This window comes from Vombatus ursinus, unplaced genomic scaffold (genome assembly GCF_900497805.2).
Source record: "Vombatus ursinus unplaced genomic scaffold, bare-nosed wombat genome assembly UNPS02011572.1, whole genome shotgun sequence".
Lineage (NCBI taxonomy): Eukaryota > Metazoa > Chordata > Mammalia > Diprotodontia > Vombatidae > Vombatus > Vombatus ursinus.
The window spans coordinates 2,354,883-2,376,669 of record NW_020951350.1 but is presented as its reverse complement, the minus strand read 5'-3'; the positions used below and the strand labels follow the sequence as shown (position 1 = coordinate 2,376,669).

At 35.6% G+C, this 21,787-nt stretch overlaps 2 protein-coding genes across 8 annotated transcripts in view; one reads left to right on the top strand and one right to left on the bottom strand.

Annotated features, from left to right (window-relative positions):
- Positions 1-15,741, top strand: part of FAM13B (family with sequence similarity 13 member B) — a 173,711-nt gene extending 157,970 nt beyond the window's left edge. For all 6 annotated transcript variants that reach the window (XM_027856518.1, XM_027856522.1, XM_027856521.1 and 3 more), the window contains 8 exons: positions 901-982; positions 2,232-2,461; positions 4,817-4,900; positions 10,549-10,644; positions 10,917-11,000; positions 11,099-11,271; positions 12,027-12,128; positions 13,912-15,741. In XM_027856518.1, the coding sequence (XP_027712319.1) occupies positions 901-982; positions 2,232-2,461; positions 4,817-4,900; positions 10,549-10,644; positions 10,917-11,000; positions 11,099-11,271; positions 12,027-12,128; positions 13,912-14,035 (975 nt within the window). In that variant the 3' untranslated portion in view covers positions 14,036-15,741. The remainder of the gene's footprint in view (positions 1-900; positions 983-2,231; positions 2,462-4,816; positions 4,901-10,548; positions 10,645-10,916; positions 11,001-11,098; positions 11,272-12,026; positions 12,129-13,911) is intronic.
- Positions 11,063-21,787, bottom strand: part of PKD2L2 (polycystin 2 like 2, transient receptor potential cation channel) — a 31,909-nt gene continuing 21,184 nt past the window's right edge. Inside the window, exons 10-15 of one of the 2 annotated variants that reach the window (XM_027856524.1) lie at positions 21,653-21,754; positions 20,660-20,721; positions 19,565-19,613; positions 19,185-19,297; positions 18,239-18,335; positions 11,063-11,090 (exon numbers count right to left, since the gene is read on the bottom strand). In XM_027856524.1, the coding sequence (XP_027712325.1) occupies positions 18,266-18,335; positions 19,185-19,297; positions 19,565-19,613; positions 20,660-20,721; positions 21,653-21,754 (396 nt within the window). In that variant the 3' untranslated portion in view covers positions 11,063-11,090; positions 18,239-18,265. Of the gene's footprint in view, positions 11,091-16,416; positions 18,336-19,184; positions 19,298-19,564; positions 19,614-20,659; positions 20,722-21,652; positions 21,755-21,787 lie in introns of those variants that run through there. The other variant, XM_027856523.1, reaches the window with a different exon arrangement.

The window sequence follows — 21,787 nt, the reverse complement described above, 5'->3', positions numbered from 1 at the left end:
GAAAGACTAACTTAAATGCTGATTTCCTTCTCAAATCCTTCCCTGATTTGCCCATTGGATTATAACCTTTGTCCAAGCACTTTTGGTCCTTTCGTCGCATTACACTCACTGCTTTATTATTGTATGCTAGAGATATCTGTACCTCTTATTTATCTCCCTACATGATTGGAAACCCTAAGAAAATAGAAATAATAAATAAATACCTGATTTTTTTTTTATCTTCCCTAGTGCCTATAGTGCCTGGGACACAAGGCACTATTTATTAGACAATAAATAGAAATAGGATTGGACCTATGATTTCATAGTTATAAGGAGCTCCTCGATGAGGAAACTTTCTCCTATCAATGCAGGTTGTCATCTTCTCTGCAACTTCTCTCTTCTTAGAGAATTGCCTAGAGCAGAGATTTAAAAGACATGGTCTACTTGTCCTATTGGACCTGAACTTATTAGATGTAATTGGAAAATGTAATGGGGAAATATTTGACAAAATAGGGTAGGGATCTTTATGTATGGGTTAGTGGCCAACCATTATGTTTGAGTTTGATACCACTGGCCTTGAGCACTGAGAGAGGTAAAGTTACTTCTTCATGATCACCCATTAAATATCAGCATTGGGATTTGAACCCAGATCTTCCTGGCTCTCAGGCCAGCTCTTTAGCCAGTATTCCACTGCTGCCTCTTATGCAATAAATAATTGAATTGAACCAAGCATTTTTGAGGCAGATGTTTATCATTGACAATTTGTTTGTTGTATTGTTATTACCTTGTAAAGTGTGTGTGTGTCAGTGTGTGTGTGTGAATACACACACACACACACACACACACACATATATATATATATGAAAGTCTAAGTTAGTCTTTTTAAAGGATGCATTTGAAAGTTTCTCCTTTTATTTACAGCCTTCCTACAGTGATATTGCAGCCAATCCCAAAGTTTTAAAGTGGATGACAGAGCTTACTAAACTAAGGAAGCAAATTAAAGGTATATAATGTGCTCTTTCTTTTAAACTGATATCCATTCAAATATAAATATTTGTGTTACATAACATTACCTAAGGAATTGATTGGTGCTTTGAAATTTGCTTCTTTTTCATCTTGGTAATGGTTATGAAAGAGAAAATTTGCTCTTTTTCTAATTCCCATTGCAGAGGTATAAGAACATTATATGAGAAGACTTTGGCAGTAACAGGGCAATTATGGTTTCTTTCCTAAGCTTCAAGTATTTGGAACTTGTCAAATAGCACATAGCAACTTAAGGATTTGAAGATTTACAGACAGCTTTCTTCTGACTAGAGTACACATGAAAATTTACTATCTTTCCTGTTTTCTTTGGTGGTATTCTGCATGATGCAATAAAAATGCCTACACAAAAGCTTTATTTTAAGTTCACTTCTGCTCACTTTCAGCATTTCCAAAGCCCCTGCGTTTGGTCTGAGTTGCAGAGAATGCAGTTTCAGTTGATTAAATTGACCTTTAAAGAAAAAACCAAATGAAAAGCCAACCCATCGTTTGATTTTGCAGACTACTTAATTCTTTTCTGTAGCAGTCTCCAACTCCTACCTTCCCTTGGCTTCCTTTACAACTGATCACACCTTAACCTTCTGTAGGAATCTTTCTTTCTCCATCCACTGGTAGTCCTTTCCCTCTAAGATTGCTTTTCATTTACACTGTATATATCTCATATATACATAGTCATTTGCATGTTGTCACCTCCATTAGAATGTGAACTTCTGGAGAACAGATACCATGATTTTGCTGTTTTTGTATTCCTAGCACTTAGTACAATGCCTCGCAAAAAGTTAATACTTAATAAATGCTTATTGACTAGTAGTATCTAAGTAAAAATTTCTGGGCAGGGAGTAGGGGAGAAATGTGAGTTTTTAATTATTTGATTACTACACTAAAAATAGTCTAAGTATAATGTGATCTATTTTCTGGAAAGAACCTTTTTATTTAGTTTTCCAGAACCACTTCTCAGAACTCTAGGATTTCATTACACATAACGAATGTCAATTTCCCAATTGCAAATTTGTTGTCTGGATGCTATCGGCAGTTCACTAATTGAACTGGCTAGCCTGGTTATTATTTATTGTTAGTGTAATATAAACATCTTGAGATGATTGAGATCATGTGCTCATATATTAATGTTCTTTTGCCATATCAGTTCTCTTTCTTGACTCATTCTGATATAAAAACAATCATTGTTTGTCCTGTTGAATTCTGAATTGTAGATGCAAAGCACAAAAGCTCTGATGGGGAATTTGTACCTCAAACACGTCCACGCAGTAACACTCTTCCAAAAAGCTTTGGCTCTTCTCTAGACCATGAGGTTGAAGAGAATGAAGATGAATCCAGGGTCATACAGAAGGAGAAAAAACCAACCAAGGAGGCAACACTTGAACTTATTCTGAAAAGACTGAAAGAGAAGCGTGTGGAAAGAAGCCTTCCAGAAGACATTAAAGTAATCATGATTTCATGTCTTACACTCAAGCTAACATGTGATTTTAAACTCAAAATGACATGTAGAATCCTAATAAAAGTCAACCTTGAAGGGGTAGTGTTATTCACAGGGCCATAGATTTAGACTGAGACCTTAAAAGTCGTCTAGACACATTCTTTTCACATGAGAAAACTGAGGCCCAGAGGGATTAAGTGATTTGCCCTGTTATCCAGTTACTAGGGTTGGAATTTGAATCCAGGTCTTCTGGCTCTATATTTAGTGTTCTTTCTATTGCACCACACTCTTCAATCAAAGATGGTCTTTCATTTTTTTTCCCCTCCTCTCCTATTTACACTTTCCCCTGCCAAACATACACACAAATTTATTCCTTTTAGCTTCCCGCACTCTCCTTTATTTTTATCCCCACTGTCCCTCTCCTTCAAGATGCAAACCCTTTTCTGCTCTTTTTTGCCTCCTGTCTTTCATATTCTCCTTTTGCAAAACAAGAATATTTCCCCTGCCTGAGGAAGCCTTCCTAAACTAACCTTACCTAATTCTGTTCAGAGTCATTCCAGTAGAACCAATTCTCTCCTTGTTTTGCTGTGTCATAGAATGGTAGAACTGGGAGGTCCACCATCAATCCTCTGCATCCAGGAGAGGAAAGTGAGGCTTCAGGGAGGAGAAGTGACTTAAGTGCCTGAAGCACTAGTTAGGCAGAAATGGGGTTAAGGTACAGGCCTCCTGACCTGTAATATTCTGTACATTGCATAATACTAGCTCTATGAAGATGAATTTGAGTGGGAATGCCTAGTCTAATGGAATGGGCACTGAATTTGGAGCCACAAGCTTTGGGTCTAATTCCTGCTTTTGACCTTGGGCAAAGTACTTTGCTTTTCTGAAACTCATTGCTTTTTCTGTAAAATAAAGGGATTGGTCCTTTCCAGTTCTAAGCTAGTTTCTCTTTTTGCTCTCTGTTGTTTTAGATCTCATAGAATCTTTTTAGTCTGTGTAGACTTGCTTTTCTAAGCTTTTTGAATCTAGGTGATCTTGATCTCTTCATTTCTTTAAGAGAGATGCCATACCTTGCCCTCTCCCTGCCCACTCTGATAAAACCTCCAAAACCCACAAAGTACTAAAAACTTACCCTTTGCTGACAAGTTCACTGTTAATTATTTATGGACCTTAATTTCTTTTTAGTCCCTTTGCTGATTGCTTCGAAGTTGTAGAATCACATTTATAATTTAGCTTTATAACTAGAAAGAAGCTTTGATTACCTCTAACATAACTCCCTCTCTTCACAGACCAAGAAATTGGAGAGATGACTTGAGGAAGATCTCACATAGTTATTGGCAGTCAGGACTAGAAATCAAGACTCCTGATATATCTATACCTACACCTTTACCTATATCATCTATACACATGTATATGTGTATGCATGTATACATATTGTACATGCACTATTCATACAATACGCACATGCATATAAAATATATTTTATATATAAATTATAGTGACATATTAGACATACTAATATGTGTGTAGATATAAATCTTGAAGATAACGAGATTCAAATAGACATAAAAATTCTACATTTGGTATGTCATTTTTATAAGGGCCAGCTAATACAACTTTAGATAATATAAAAATGTTCTGCCTCTTATTGTTAATTGGTCCTATGAAAACATTTTTGTAGAATATTATGGGGAATAGTTTCAGAGGAAAAGCGTAATAAGTGGTCTAATGGCTATAAATGGTTGTTTATAGTGAGGTTTAGTCAAAATACATTAATGACATTGTAAAAAGTTGTTGACTGAGGCAATCTTTTATTTAGAATAGTTTATCAATAGTGGTTGTAACAATTACTCTCCATAGTTGTTTACCCTTTAAATAAGGAAAGGATAATCATCAGTTCAGATTCAGGGTTCTTAATCTGGGGTCTCTGAAGGTTTAAAAAATATTTTGATAACTATTTCAGTATAATTGATTTCTTTTGTAATTTTATGTATTTTATACATTTAAAAATCTTATTCTGAGAAGAGGTCCATACACTTCACCAGACTAGATTACCAAAGGGATCCATGACAAAAAAGGTTATAAACCCCTAGGTTATATATAGTTTAGATAGATCATATATGGCTTAGGCCTTTTGAGCTCCTATTTAAAGAGAAAGAGCAGGAGAGACCAAGGTTAGTCATAAGATAGAACTCCTTCGTTGGAAGAGTAAGATTCAAGTAAGCTTTGGAATTCAGTTCCTTAAATATTTTTAAGAATAGGATCTATTCTTATCAACCTGGACTGGGTTGTATATGTACTAGAGGTAGAGTCCTTTCAACCTTAGAAATGAATGAACGTGACAATATTGTTTCTTTCTTATAGAAAATGACAAAAGATCATTTGGCTGAAGAGAAAACTTCTCTCCAGAAGAGTCTTCTGTACTACGAAAGTCAGCATGGAAGACCGGTAATGTCTTTCTCTTGTTTGATTTTACTGTAAAAAGGTTACCCTTACTGTGATAATGATTTACCTTCTGTTCTGAACTGTCACCTTGGGTAATGATGTCAAACTCAAATAGAAACAGGGGCACTAATCTGTACATAAGGATCCCTGTTGATCGCATACTGACTTAGTTTTTAAGTGTGATATTATCGATACTTTATTGTATTTTTTTACAATTTATTTTAACTATTTTCCAATTACATTTTAATCTGGTTCACTGTACTCAGAAGTGTTAATGGGCGTATGTAGTGGACTGCATGTTTGACATGCCTTGATAATTGTTTGCTGCACTTTGAAATGATTTCTGTTAATCGGAGATTAAGTTTGCTCAAATAACACCTTAGCCAAATAGTATGAAATAAAACTAGGAGACCATATAACTTTTTTATCAAATGAAAAAAATCAGCATTTTGCTTTTCTACCAAGCAGAAAGTACGTGAAGTTCATTATATATATCCCAAAACTCATTGCTCTTTCTGACTTTCCTGTTTCTTCCAAGGACACTCTGATCATGTCAGTCAAGTAGGTTCCCAACTAGGAGTCATTGTGTACTTGCTATTTGCTCTCAGCACCCATTTCCAGTCAGGTGCTAACCTTATTGATGCCACTTTTAAAACATAATACAAATCTTTTCTCTACACATGTAGCTGTCATCATATTTCAGTTTTTCCCTGGTTTATTGAAATAAGTCTCCTAACTGGTCCCCCTGTGTCCAATCTTTCTTTCTCTACTCTATTCGTACAGTTACCAAAGTGATATACAAAAAGCACAGGTCTGACTGTGTTATTCTCCTGTTCCAAAAACTGTAATCTTCTTATTGCTGTTAGGAAAAAAAAGACTGTTTAAAGCCCCTCACAGTCTAGCTCCTACTTCTCCAGGCTTATTACACATTATTCCCTTTCTTTTAGTCTATGTTCCAGAAAAATTGGCCTGCTTGCTATTTTTCAGACACAATATTCCATCTTCTTTTTTTGTGCCTTTGTGCAAGCTGGTGTCTCCCAAGCCTGCAGTGCACTCCTTCCTTTGAATGAAGTAGCTTCATTCAAAGCTCAGCTCAAGTGCCACCTTCTACATGATGCCTTTTTTGGTATCTCTCTTCTTCTCCCTTCAAACAAAAAATGTTGTTCACTTTGTCCAACTCTTTGTGACCCCATTTGAGGTTTTTTTGGCAAAGATACTGGAGTGGTTTTCCATTTTCTTCTCCAGCTCATTTTATAGATGAAGAAACTGAGGCAAATAGAGTTAAGTGACTTGCCCAGGGTCACCCAGTAAGTATCTGAGGCCAGATTTGAACTCGGGAAGACGAGTCTTCCTGACTCTAGGCTCTGCACTCTATCTACTGTGCCACCTAGCTTAAACAAAAAAAATTACCATGGCTTTACTTTGAATATATTCTGTATTGACTTTTTATGTGTGCATTCTATTTTCTCTGATAGACTGTAAGCATGTGTATATAACATGCATAATATAATAAAATATGAGTATCATGTATATATTACATAAATATAATATATGATACATAAAATAAAGTTTAGTTCAGATAAGGTCTCTTTCTAGAGAATGATAGCATTTTTTTTTTCATCATGAGTGCTTTGGAATTGAATCATTGTATTGATCAGATTAGTCATGTCTTTCCCAATTGATCTTTACAAAATTGCTGTTACTGTGTATAGTGATCCCTTGGTCATCCTACTTTGTATTAGTTCATATAAGTCTTGCTGTTTTTCTGAAACCACCTTTCTCATTTCTTATATCACAATCTTATATCACAACTTGTTCAGCCATTTCCCCAACTGATGTGCATCCTCCCAATTTTCAGTTCTTTGCCACCACAAGAAGAACTGCTATAAATATTTTTGTAAATAAAAAAATAAATAGATCCTTTTTCTTTGATCTCTTTGGGGTACAAATCTAGTGGTGGTATTGGTTGGTCAAAGGATATATGCACAGTTTTATAGCCCTTTGGGTGTAATTCCAGATTGTTCTCCACAATGGTTGGGCCAGTTCACTACTCTACCAATAGTTGGTTAATGCACCCATTTTCAGTAGCATTTGTCATTTCTGATAGGTGTGAGGTGGTACCTCAGAGTTGTTTTAATTTGTAGTCCTCTAATCAGTAGTGATTTAGAGCATTTTTTCACTTAACTATAGATAGCTTTGATTTCTTCTTCTGAAAAATGCCTGTTCACACCCTTTGGCCATTTATCATTTGGGGAATAGCTGTTTCCCCCTTGCCTGGAACACACTTCCCTCTTCATCTCTGCATCATAGAATACCTTTCTTCCTTCAAAAAGGAGCTTAAGCACAACTTTCTAAACTAAGTCTTTCTGTACACTTTATTAACTACTTTGTATTTATTCTGTATATATGTGCCTCTCGTCTATAAAATAAACACATATTTTAGGCACTTAATAAATATTGAAACTGGTTGTTGCCACTGACAGAAATAGTGAAATTAGAATGAAGAGCAGCCTTAGCAGAAAAGGTCATAGGATATAGAAACAGAAAGGATATTAGATTTCAACTAATCCATTTTTTTTAATGAAAGCTAAGAATTAGAAACAAAGTAAAGGTCTGTCAGTTGAGAAATGGCTAAACAAATTGTGGTATGTGAATGCAGTGGTAGAGAAAATTCAGTAAATTAGTTTTAAAGCTGTCCATCTTATTTGTTTCTTCTGGAACTTTTACTCTAAGAGATGATGTGTGTGGTGAACACAGAGAAGCATAGAAAGATCTACATGAACTGATGGCAGAGTGAAATAAGCAGAGCCAGGAAAATAATAAACACAGTAATTATAACAATATAAATGGAAAGAACAATGACATGCCAAAAATCAAAAGTAAATATAACAAAAGTTATGAAGATCAAGTGAGCACTCAAATGAAGAGATATGATCTACCCCTTCACTGTTTATCATGTGGTATGGCTCTCTCTGAGGGGAAGGCATACATAGGATGCTGTGGTAACATAAGAAATGGAAAATATCAACCAAAACTTATTTAAAAAAAGATTTCGACTAATCTTAACCCACTCATTTTATACATGACGAAACAGAGTCTCAGGGTGGTTTTGACTCACTGTAGCCACTTCAGTTATAGTAAGTAGCAGAATTGGATTTCAAACCCAGGTCATCTGACTCCAAATCTCATTCTTTTTCTACTACATTGAGTGTTATCTTTGTAACATTCCGGGTTTAAGCTGCAAATTGGACACCCAAGTTGTAGATGAGGGTGTGGAGGCTGGAAGTAGTCATCAAGAGAGATAGAGATTTGGGAGTCATCTTTATAAAAATTATGGTTGGAATCATATGTTGACTGAATGAGATTGCCAAGGTGGAGAGAGTATAGAAAAAAGAGGAAAAGGTTAAGGACAGAACCCTGGTGTATACCACCTCTACCAGGTATAGGTGGTGTATACCACCTACATTACAGGGCTGAGCACTCAGTGTAGGGCCTGACACATAGTAGGTGCTTACTGTATGGTTGGCAGATGGGAAAGAGCCAGTGGAGAGAAAGATTAAAGGTGGATGAGAGAAGCAACCTCATGTAGTGCATATGTGGGACCAGGAGTGAAGAGACCTGGGCTCAGCTACTGCCTTGAATATCAACTCTAGTACCATGTGTCTTAGTTTTCTCATTTGTAGAAATGAGAGAATGATAACTTGTCACAGACTTGGTTCTAGGGTCAAATAGAGGGGAGGGATACATTACTTTAAAAATCTTAAAGTGCTATGTAAGTATTATTACTTTACTCCTCTTTGAACATTGGACAAAGTTACCTCTTCTGTTTTTCATCTGTAAAAGAGAGGGGGTGAACTTGATGGCCTTTTAGGTATTTTCCAGTTCTTAATCTAAAATTCTGTTATTGGCTATGTATGTTGTCAGTGAACACGCATTTATTAATTACTTTGTGCCAGGCACAGTACAAAGAAACACATTAACATGTTAGTAGAAGTGGCAGTTATAGTAGTAATATAGGATGACTGTTATAAAATAAGATCCTCGAGGACCCTGGAACAGATAGGCTTAGGTAAATGGGATTAATTTTAGCAAGGAGTTGAGATACCTCTTTTTCTGTGTTCTGAGAGAAAAAGGGTGAAATGGTGATGAAGAGACTTTGTAGATTGGACAAGGCCTAGTTATTCATTACTGTGGGAAGAAGAAATGTGGAGTTGTGTATAAATCATTTAGATATCATTGTTTCAAATTTTAATTTTTTTGTTATTTGGAACTTGACAAACCAGCAGACATGAATATTTCAATATACAAAGTATGGTTAGTTCCAAAGCTGTCCTGTGTCTCCCCTGGAACTTTCTCTGTTCTTTTTTTGTGCATTTTAAAAAAGAAAAACTTGACTAATGTTCTTTAATTTGGCGGGGGGGTGCACAAGCCCTCCTTCCCCTGCCCTCCACTCCATTTCCCCCCTTCCTTTGTAACAAAAAACATAGTCAAACAAAACAAATCCACCGTGTCTGATGGTGTCCATGTCTGAAAATATATCATTCTTTACCTCTAGTCTGTTATATTTCTTTCAAAAGGTGAGGATTATGTTCCATCAGTCTCATGGAATTATGGTTAATCATTGTATAGATCAAAGTTAGGTCTTTCAAAATTGCTTTTCTTTACAGTATTGTAGACATTGCATCAAGTGTTTCCATGCTCATTTTACTCTATGTCAGTTCGTAGAAGTCTTCAAGTTTCTCTGAAAGTATCTCTTTCATAATTTTTATATTCTCCATTTTACATTCCGCATTCTCCAATTGATGGGCACTGTCTTCATTTCTAGTTTTTAGGTATGCTAAAAAGTGCTGCTATATCTATTTTTGTATAATTGAGTCTTTTCTCTTTAATCTCCTTGGGATGTATGCCTAGTGGTATTGCTGGATCAAGAATAAGTATCCTTTAGTGATGTGGATGAGTTTAGTTCCAAAATGCTTTTTAGATCACATAAATCAAGTCATAGTTCTACTAGTAGTGCATTAGTTTGCCTGTCTTCTGACAGTTGCTCTAATAGTTGGTCATTTTGAGGGCCATCTTGCAATCTGATGATTATGATTAAAAACTCATAATACCAGATATTTCTGTTAATAGTGATTTGGACCATATTTTCATATGTTGTTGATAGGTTTCCTTCTGGATGCAGTAGTTTTTTTTTTTTAATCTCCTTTTTATTCTTCCCTTGGGAATTTGTTTTCAGTTGTATCCAACTCTTTGTGATCTCATTTGGGGTTTTCTTGGCAAAGATACTGGAGTGGTTTGCCAATTCCTTCTTCAGCTCATTTTATAGATGAGGAAACTGAGGCAAATAGGATTAAGTAACTTGCCTAGGGTCACACAGTTAGTAAGCATCTGAAACCAGATTTGAATTCTGGAAGATCAGTCGTTCTTGACTCTAGTCTTGGCACTCAATTCACTATGTCAAGTAGCCCCCTACCCTCTCTTGGGAATCATCTGTTAAATTCTTCAGACTAAAATTTGCATTCACCTGCATTTTACTGTTTTTTTTTTAATTCCCATTTTAAACATGGAAAATGAGGGTCTTGTTTAAAGTTGTAGACATTTGGATTTCTTATTTATTTTGCTAGCCTCCTTATCATTTCCTTTTGTTGCAGGTAACCAGAGAAGAGAGACATATTGTTAAACCTCTCTATGATAGATACCGGCTTGTGAAGCAGATGCTAACAAGGGCAAGCATCACTCCCATTCTTGTATGTACAACAAGGATTTCTTAATATACCCATTACTGCTGAGCACCATTAAAATGTTTGTTTTTTTTTTAAACTCTATAGTTCTATCTTTGGACATTGAGTTACAAAGATTTTGTTTTCTAGCATTTTAAAGATAAAAAAACTTGAATATAATGTCTTAAAAATGGGAATTTTTTTCTGTATCATACCAAAGTGTTACTAAACTTTGTCTTGCTGTAGTACTGAATATCCAGTGATTTAATATCCAAAGACATATGTGGTGTTTGTTTTAGGGATCCCCATCTACCAAGAGACGAGGTCAAATGTTGCAGCCTATCATAGAAGGAGAAACGGCCCATTTTTTTGAAGAAATTAAGGTATTCCTTTAAAGACTGTTCTTTTATCTGTTGCTTACAAATAAAGTTGAAATTGATGGTCTGTTTGATTCATTGTCTTATATCTTGTATCTGTTTAGGAAGAAGAAGAGGATGGTGTTAATTTGTCTTCCGAGTTAAATGATATCTTGAAAACTGCTACACAAACACAGACCTTTTCAAGCTCATTGGAAAATTCAGAATCTGATGTTGAAGAAAGTCAAGAAAAACTGGCTCTGGACCTCCGTCTGTCAAGCACTCGAGCAGCTTCCATGTATGTATTCTGGCCTATTACTTCCACGTGTTGTAGAACCTCATAAAGTATTAGGTTAAGGGATTGACTCTTTAATTACATTGGGGAACAGTCAATTGTGTGTATAGTACACAATTTATGTTGTTTCCCAAAGATAAAGTTTCTGAAATGTTATACTTTACTATATAGAGAGTCAGTGTTGCATCGTAGATAGAGAGCTGGACTCATGGGAAGACCTGCATTTAAGTACTGTCTCTGACACATAGTGGCTGAATGCTTCAGGCAAGTCACTTAACCAGGACTGCATCAGTTAACTCATAAGTTGAAGTTCACAATTTGCATTGGTAGAAGGACTTTGCTTTTTCCTACACTAATGAAGTCACAAGTGTGTACCAAAAAAAAAATTCTTTACCATTCCTCCAATATGGATGATATGCATACTACTTTAAGGAACAGATGACCAAATTATATTTTTAAAATAAATAATATGTACACATATGTATACACATATATGCATATATGACTATATATTGTGCATATTGTATATTCGTGTGTAATAGATACACATATGTCCATATGTATACATATGTAAGTAGATGCTTAATAAATGTTGATTGATAAATGTGTATATATACCTATATGAAAACACTTCTTAAAGTTTAAAGTGCTATGTACAAGGAAATGGTGCTTGAACTGGAATACACTGAATAACCTGTTTTTTCATATGGAATAGATCTTCACTGGATAAATGTTTTTTCCCTTTATTTTACTTTTAGGCCTGAATTACTAGAGCAACTTTGGAAAGCCAGAGCTGAAAAAAGGAAGCTACGCAAAACATTACGGGAATTTGAAGAAGCATTTTATCAACAAAATGGAAGGTTTGTTGTTGGCAAAATAACCATCAAAGCAGTGACATAGTCTATCCCCACTCTGTTCCAACAAACTTTTAGGGTTACTGTTATATATGAAGTGATTTTCTTTTTTACGATGAGAAATCGGTCTAATTCTACAGGCAGGCTTGCTACATTTTAACTTATTACAGACTTTGAAATATAGTTTGAAAACCACTCTGACAATTCCCTTCTTGCTCACACAAAATGAGGAAATATCAGAGGTACATAGTAGGTGCTGTTATATATGCAAGTGAATATCTGATAAAATATTCACAGGATAATGGAGAGGTGGATTTTGCTCCTTTAAACAGCTTCATGGCTGGGGTAGTTCATTCACCTGGGAGCAAAGAGGAGGAAAGAAGCCAAGGGGCAAACTAAATGTAGTTCTCTCAGTTTGAGTGGATTCTTAATAGTGGCTAAAAGAGCCCTCTTTGGAGTAAGGGAGTCGGAGACATGGGTTCAAATCCTGTTTCTGACACATAACTGTGTAACCATGGGCCAAGTCACTTCAGCCCTAAGTGCCCAAGGCAACTCTGAGACAGAGTCTACATTAGGAGAGGGAGTTTCCTACACCCTTGACATTACAGGTGGAGAGAGAGAGAGACAGACAGACTGCCCTTCTTCCTTTAGTCCAGAAAGTGCTTAGAAAGCATATTGAGTCAAGCTGGCTATGCCTGGTTGTATTACGTTTTATGTTATTGGCCTTTTGGAGTAAACCTTAGAGTCAGAACCCCTCAGGTGTGTGACTTAAGAGATCTTAGGATCAATGGATCATAAAATTGAGGACTTCGGGAGACCATTGAGTCCAACCCCCTTATTTTACAGATGAAATTGAGGTTGAGAGAAGTGAAGTGACTTGCCCAGGGTCTCCCAGCTAAATGAGTCAGGATTTGAATTCAGGTGTGCTTTAACTGATTGCTTAAGATTAAGAAAAACTTGCTTCTTATTGATTAGAAATTCAGATGATGAGTCTGAAATGACCTTTAAATGCATTGTTTCGGACTCCAGAAAGAATTCGAAACTGGGATGTCTTGACAGTTAATGACTTTTAAGAATAGCAGCTTAGGGAATATTGCCTTTCAATTAAACCTCCCTATTCAGGTGAAGAGGTCTTCTGTGGTATAGTAGATTTTCAGAACATTTTGTAATGAACATTCTGTCACACATGAACAGTTGTTATGCCCTTAAATCAGGCCTGCATGCCAAAGAATTTCCGAAGATGTTTTCCCTCTACATTTTTCCCAGACAGCCCAGAATCCTTTGACAGGCCACAGATTTTGCAGGCCTGCCTTAAACTGTCATGATTCCTTGCATTATAGTGGTTATTTTGGGCCAAATATTGCAAGATGAAGTTGTAACTTAAGCTGTATGTGAGGCTTTTTTATTAGCTTGGATCCCCATATGGTGATGTTATAAATTCATTAAAGTATCACCTTGATATATATCCTGGGAATTGCTTATTGATTGACATTGATGTAAGTGTAGCTGTCTTTACATTAATATTTATCTGCAAAAAAATGGATTGAAATCACGATGCTTTACCCCTCTTAGGGTTTGGGATTTATCTTTCTCATAGTCTTTCTCAGATGTCTCCTTTCATCTTGACTGTTCTCACACCCCAAGCCACTCTTTACTTGAACTTATATGTGATAACTGCAGTGTGTATCATCTGCTAGAAAACTGATACTCCTTTTCTGGTCAATGCGTTTATAGATTAGAAGGACTATAGTTGCTTTTTTGAATGTTTTCCTTTTTTTTTTTTTTAAAGGAATGTTCAGAAAGAGGATCGGACTCCAATGCTTGAGGAGTACAGGGAGTATAAGAAAATTAAAGCCAAACTTAGGCTCCTTGAAGTTCTTATCAGCAAACAAGATTCTTCAAAATCCATATAAAAATGCTCCTTCAAAACATCATAAAAACCAGTTATATTCCCTGAAGCTACCATCGTGTGTACTGGCTGATGCTTGAGTTCATTTTTTGTCATGTGCTATTCAAAGAATTTCATGTGAACTTTATTGTGGTGCCACTACAAAAATATGATCGAAGGGCAAGTAGGCCCCTTTTAGGGAGCAAATAAAATGTTCCAAATTAACAGGAAACTATTCTCTCTACCTTAACAAACATGCAGTTTCCTTCAGTGTTTTGTATTACAGATACATCCTTTTCCCAAAAGACTACAGAATTTTATCTTTTCAACTTTAAAGAACTTCGGAAATGTACGAGCTTTTTGTTATTTCCAACTTCTTTTTGCATTACTGAAGAAAATTAAGATGTAGATCTTCACACCACACTGAACTACTCTAGTTGCCTTTTTCTTACAGAAAAATTGAGAGTAAAACATAAAAACGCATACATATGCAACTGTTTTCTGTGTTTTCCTGGAAAACCAAAACCAAACTGAAATTCCTTTCTGAGTCCTGCTGTGGAACAGCTTTCTGTTTAAATCCCACAAAGATGTGTCACACAGGTAGTAGTATGTTATGGATTGGATTTTTCTTTTTTATCCCCAAGTCAGTGGTCACAGCTCCTGGACGAAGAAAGCAGTGGACAGACCAGAAAGTGACCTTCCTTAATGTAATTTTAAAAACACAAAAAACAACTTGGAAAACTGATTCATTATCACACGCTGCCTACAGGACTTGAGTTACTATTCATTTTCTTGGTTATTGTTTAACAACTGGTGGTGACATGATTTGCCTTCCCCAATTGATAATGTGAGAACCTTATGTCATCATGTGGGAAATCTGATGGTGCTTAGACTTGTATAGTGCCAGCAGATCCAAACTGGCCTAAATCGGTAAAAATGATTGTTATAGCTGAAATAAATCTGTTTAAACAAGGGCTAATATTACTGCATTTTACATGCATCTTAGGGTGGATTGGTGGGTTGTGTGAGTCTTAAAAATAACAAGAAAAAAATCCTACAATAAGCCAACATCCTCTCTCTCCCCCACCCCTTCCAAAAATTACTTTCTGTTACCACATTGTATATGTGTGATGCAGCTGGGAAACAGAAAGCAGTGGTGTACCCTTGTAATGTAAGCAGATCTTTTTTTTTTTTTTTTCTGTGCATGGTTCAGCTTTTAAAAAATGTCCTTTTGATGTCATTCTGGTGATCATTTTCACTATGTTGGATGATTATTCACATGCTTGTGCTATAATACAGCAGTCATTAAAAAGATTCAGGTCAGGCAAAACTTAAGTGTTAATTTTTAACTGGTGCTTTTCTGTATGGGTAAGTATATCAGTTTGACTATTGCTATGTTTTGCATGCAGTGACTTTACATGCATGTTTTCTGACAAGCTAATATTAACACACTTTGTTTCATCAAAGACCAAAAGATACTTTTTTTGGAGGGGGGGTATAACATCATTAGAAACTGTGGGAAGCATGAACTTCATAGATTTTGGGGGGACTTATATAAACACAGGGTTGAAAATGAATAGGATTTATATAGTACTTCAGAAGTCGTGTGTGTGCAATACCTCTTTCTTTTGTTTTTGGTATTGAATAGTGGACATGTAGTTTGGGAATTTTAACAAAAAAAAAAAAGCACTAAAACTAACCATGTTCTGATGGTTTCCCTTTATATAGCAAGGCTATTCATAAAGTATCTAGAGAAATAACATTTAAAAACTAAAACCAGGACCATTTATCACTTTGATTTGGATCCATTGTGCAATGCCATTTCAGTTATTTTTTTTCTATCAGTCTGTAGACACGGGTGTATCCAAACATTGAAACTAATGTGTACTGTATATTGTTGTACATGAATGTTTGTTTTATATGCCACATGCAAAATGTCAATATGCACTATTTAAATGTTTTAAATAATATATTCCTCCTTTATAATGCTTAAAACTATATGATTCCAATATTTTTATAAGTGAGTGATCGAACTGGTTTCATTTTAGAATTAACAGCTGCTTCGTGTTTGTTGTACAGAGTGTGTTTGGCTGTTCAGTTTAGTAGATAAGCATGGCAACAGTTGTGCTCTTAAGTGTTGTGTGCCATCTTTGTTGGGCAGTATGTGGTAGAATTAGGCGTGATAAATTAAGAATTTTACTTTGGTACAAGTAAAAACTATATCTATATACCAGCAATATATAGATATATAGATATATTTATATGTCCACTAGATATAATTACATTGCTATATCTGGCACTTCTCTGTATAGATTTTTGTAATAAAAAATACCTTAATCTTTATTGTCCCAAGTCATTGTAATGGCTTCCTATTTTTCCAACAGGTACTTAAAAAATTGGCAGCCCCTGGAATTCCTTTGGCATATAATGTCCTCAGACATGAAGCTCTGGCTCAGTTTATTTTTGGTTGAATAAGCCAGACCAACAACCTATAGCGCAGGATTGTTGCCTTAAGCAATAATGGGGGTTGATGGCAGCGGTGTGGAAAGAAAAAATTCCACTCTGTGGATTTCTTGGAAGAAGGTATGCAGCCTTCTTTTAACTGTTAGAATTTAGAAAAAGAATTTGACTTGGAAGATCAAAAGAACTCTCCTTAATCGGCCAAAGAAAGAAGGTTTGATGGTAGTTGTAGAATTGACCTTCATTGGAGGTTTTAGACTAGTGCTGTTTAACAGCTATAAAAATGATAACTTGAAAGTAGTGACTAGTCTCAGTATGTAAAAACTCAGAAGTTAAATTTATGCCTTTGGAAAAAAAAATAACTGCAGTATAGTAAGGTCCTACCAGTTCCTGGGGATTGTTTTGGGAGAGCCTAAGCCACATGCTATATGTGTGCTTTGTCACAAAATTCTGGGGTGGGAGTGGAAGTTTTCTTATGACTTCAGAAGTACCATACGGCTACTTTGCATCTAGCAAAGTTATGATTGCTCACCATGGGGTACAAAACTGCTCAGTCTCAATGTGACCCATGTCCTGAGACTCTTACCACCATTACCCACAAAATCAGTGTATGTTTAACTTTGGAAGAAGTTTACCAAACAAGTATCATACAAATCAAGAGCTTTGAGAAGTAATCTTTTATAAACTGGCCAAATGAGTTTCTAGGTTTGGGAGAATTTTAATACTAATTTTTCCCAAATTAATTTGGCCGTAGGATCCTGGGAGCAGGGGCAGAGGTGTGTGTGTGGGGGGAAGGATTGTGGAATATATTGTGAAGACTGAAAGAATACTGATTGATTGGAGATGGGGGAATATATGGACTACCCCACAAACTAGGTGTGGGGGTGGGAAACAGAACGATTTTGGAGTAGTCAAATCTACTTTTCAAACATTGTCACACACAGGTGTCTTTTATATATACACAATTTAATATTTTTTGAAGAAATAGCATTGAAGTGTTCTCAAACTAGTCACACTGCCATGTAGGACATGCTGCTTAACACTTGTGTTTGCCTGGAGATTCATCAAACTGTAAAATGTGGCTGAGACACTTGTATATGAATATCTGGTTGCTTTCTAGAGTCCTGAGCATTAAGAAGTAAATATATGAGATCAATGGCTTAAGAAATATTGATACATGATATAACTGAAAGAGAATTGAATTGGCTCTTTCTGGCCCTATTTATTCAGCTGTTCCTTCCTGTCTCATCAACTGGACTCTTGAGTACTCTTTATAACCCTCCTTTTTCACAACAATCCCTTTAAAGATAATAAAATACTTTGTTCATAATGGAGAATAGCAATAACTTTTGATCCTAGAAATAATTCTGTGAGATAGGTGTTGGTATCCCCTTCTTACTCATGAGGAAACTTGAGTCTGAGAGACTAAGTGACTTGCCCAGAGTCATAAAGCTTGTACATAAAACAGGATTCAACTCAAGCTCTTCCTAGGAGCTCTGTAATCTTGCCATAACATTACTTGCCCCTAAAATTTGGCAAATGGCATTCCCACCGAGGAGTGTTCCTGAAGGATGTGATCATAGGACAAGGACTTCAAAAACAGCCAGACTATTAGATATTAATTAGATTATTAGATACTATTAATTAAATATTAATAGAATTCTTTAAACTATTTAGATCGAAGGTGATTAAAGGTGGGAGTGCAGTAAAAAGGATAAAATAAAGTAGTATAGAAGAAAGCTGATGTAATGGCATAGTATGATCTCACCTTTGCTTGCACATCTGTCATGTTTTTCTAGCAGAAATCCTTTTCATCACTCTGTTTAATTTTGTACTGACATAGTGCAATTCCTTCTCTAGCTCTACTGCAAATAAAAAGAGTCTAAAATAGAATTTTAAAGAGAGTATGTAGTGAGGTAATTTGAATCATTACTATTAAAAAACCCATACCTGACAATCTCTTTGAATACTGTCCCTCTAATTAGCCTTCACAGTCTTGAAGCTATACCACTCAAAGCGTAAGCAGGACAGCTGAGTTCCAGAAGTTCCTAAATTATTACCCAAAGCATTTTCAGAGCTGGAAGGAACCTTAAGAGATCATCTAAGTCCGATCATTAACATATGAACAGGCCAAGAGAAATGAAAAAGCACCCTGTTTAAGAACCACACTGCAGTGCTAGTTGGGGCAAAACCAGGACGAGGAAATCAGTGTTTCCTGGTGTGTGGGCCCACATCACCATAGGCCCATCACCATAATGACACCTGTTGAGATGATTCCAACACTCATAATAAAGGATTAGGGGTTTGATCCTAAGCTTTCATTGTAGGTTAGTCTGTAGAAGGGTTTATATTTTCTCTCTTCAATAAAAATAATTGAATGGCCAAGTCCTGTGGAAGATAATTGGTGGAGAGGAGAGTGTACAGTGTAAAATGTGTGAATGGCATCTTTAGGGACTTCTAGTCAAAAATATGGTCTGGTCAAGTCTCAGCTGCTTTGGTAATTTTTGTTTTAGCTAATTATAAAATGAGGTTAGAAACTGTGTTAAAATGTATCAAAAGAATTAGGATTCCATTAAAATTTAATTCTTGGTTTAAGAAGAGAAAAAACTATTTCGGGGTCCCTACCTTCTCATTGCCAAAATACCTTCATGCCACAATGTACTAATAAATCCGTTGGTTTTCTGAAATTCTATGAAATATAAGAGCTTACTTACTCTCGAAATTCTTGTTGTGTGACAGGCCGATAAGCATCTGGAATTTCTGAAGAGTAATATTTTTGCTCAAGCCTCTCTTTCCACTTTTTCATCTGTTTTGCACTTTCAATTTCCTTGTCAAGTTAAAGAAGAAAAGCATATGTGCTGAAACTTTTATACATAAAACCAGCTTTTTCATATGTGTGGCATGAATGTAAGTTTGAGAGGTAATTCTGCTTAGAAGGCATCTAGAAAACAAATTTTAAAATAGAATGTGGACATTGATAATGAGTAATTTTTTTTTTTTTCAACACTAGCTCCAAAACTTCTCAAGCGGAAATTTTTTTCCTACTCAATTACATTACGACTACCATAGATTGTTTATGAAAAATGAGTCCTACTTTTTCATCAAAATCTCTTCTGGGCTGGAAAGCTGTGTCTTCCTCTTTCCTATTATTAATACAAAATGGAGAAATAGAGGGTCAAGTAATGCCAAATCACATAACCACTTAGGAAGGTAGAGTGATGGTCTTACTGCTAATAAGAAACTGTTTTAGTGAGAATAAAATACTTGTCCTGAGCTGTATAAATATATTCTTTAGGAAATGAGGCATAGAATGTTTTGTAGGGTAATAGCATTTCAAGTATCATTTTAGTACATATGCATAATGCCAGAGGCCTTGAGCTATGGAGGTTGGTGGGGAGGGGAAGCATTTCTGTATGGGCAAATGGATAGGTTGCTATAATAAATCATCGGGAGTTGGAAAACAATTTGTTGTTTTTACAGTGTTGTGTTCCACTTCTACCAACCTCTTGTCCCCAAGTGTTTTCATGAAAGCTTTTCAGTTAAATATTTAGAAATGTAAGGGACTTGTACACTTTGGTACATATATTAAGTGCTCTTGTACAAGGCACTGTGCTGATTATTGGGGATTAAAAAAAAGGAAAAACAATTGCCTACCTTCAAGAAGCTTATATTCCAAGGGGGGATATTATAGCTCAATGTCTATATCTTCTTTTGTGTGTGTGTATTACATGTATAATACGTATTGTGTATATGTGTGTAAATTGAGAATTTTAGGACACTTGAAATAGATACCTGGGACCTATAATTTGGAATCCTTGATCCTAACCTTTTAGGTCATTTATCCTAGCAGTCAAAAGCTTATCCTTGTTATATACCACTTAATAGATGGGCAGACAGTTGGCATAGTGGATAGAGGACCATGCTTGTAGTCAGGAGGACCAGAATTCAAATCTGTCCTCAGACACTTAGTAGCTGTGTGACCCTGGACAAGTAACTTAACCCTGTTGCCTCAGCTTTTTCATCTGTAAAATGAGCTGGGGAAGGAAATGGCAAACCACTCCTGTATCTTTGCCAAGAAAACCCCAAATGGAGTCACAAAGTCACGTGACTAACTGACTAAACAATAACACTTAAAAGTTAAACATTAAAGTAACATCTAAAAGATAAAGAACAATATGAAGAGTCTTACACTTTTTGGCCTTTTGTTTGCGGTTTCTTTAGTTTTAATTTCTCCATGGTCTTGGTATATCTCTGAATATAAGAGAATTTGATGTTTTAAAAACAAAACAAACGTAGTGACAGTTGTAACAGGATTAAATAAAAATACAGAAATGCTTTACTGTTAATGCTCCTGATGGGGAGAAAATGTAGAGCCATTTACCATTGCTTGCCCTTTTATTTAGTAATCTTCCCTGTCTTCTGTTTTTTTTTTTTTCTCCCTCATACTATGGTAATGAAATACTAAGGAGAGTGGTGGTTGAAGATTGAGGGTATAAATGGACAGGAATGTTTTTATTTAAAAAAAACTTTAAATTTTTTTTAAAATCACATTATAATCATTTAGGTTGTACTGTGGAATTTGAATAGTGTCCCTACCATGATTAGAAGCCAAAAAAAAAAAAAAATCTGGTATAATATTGTAATACTGAACTGTCCAAATGTGATATCTAATAACAAATAATAGCTAGCATTTAGATAATCTAATGACAATCTAGCACTCTTCCCCCTCTACCATTTTATCTCCCTGTTGGACATCTCACTATTTTCTAATTCAGGGAAACTGGGGCCAGGAGTCTTCTGGGTACTGTCATTTCCAGTCTGCAATCCAACATCAACAGCTGTATTTTTCAGCATTGTTAGTAACTCTACCAATGGGTACATTTAGACCACAGCATGTTACAACTGATAAAGCACATCTGAGGCAAGAAAAATACATGAGTTAAGATTTCTTTTTTCATTGGCCTTGATTGCTTGCCCATTACTGATTGCTATAAACTTTATGTCCCTGTGAGAATTAAGCAAATTTCACTAAGTTTAGTGAAATAGCACAACGTTACAAGAGAAAAATAAAAAAAAATAAACATTCAAACTAGTGTTTAATGGATATCCAAACTAAGGCACAAGACTTAAATAAGTAAGATTTTTATCCTGTGGTCTTATTAAAGAAGTTAATTTTACTTACTGTTTTGATTTGGTTTGCTAACTCAGATTCTTGTCTCCTACCAATGGAATAGTCAGTTTTCACTTCAGAATAGGCGTCATTAATAATTGCCAGGAACATGTTCTATGGAGAAGTATTCCAAGAAATTAATTTGAT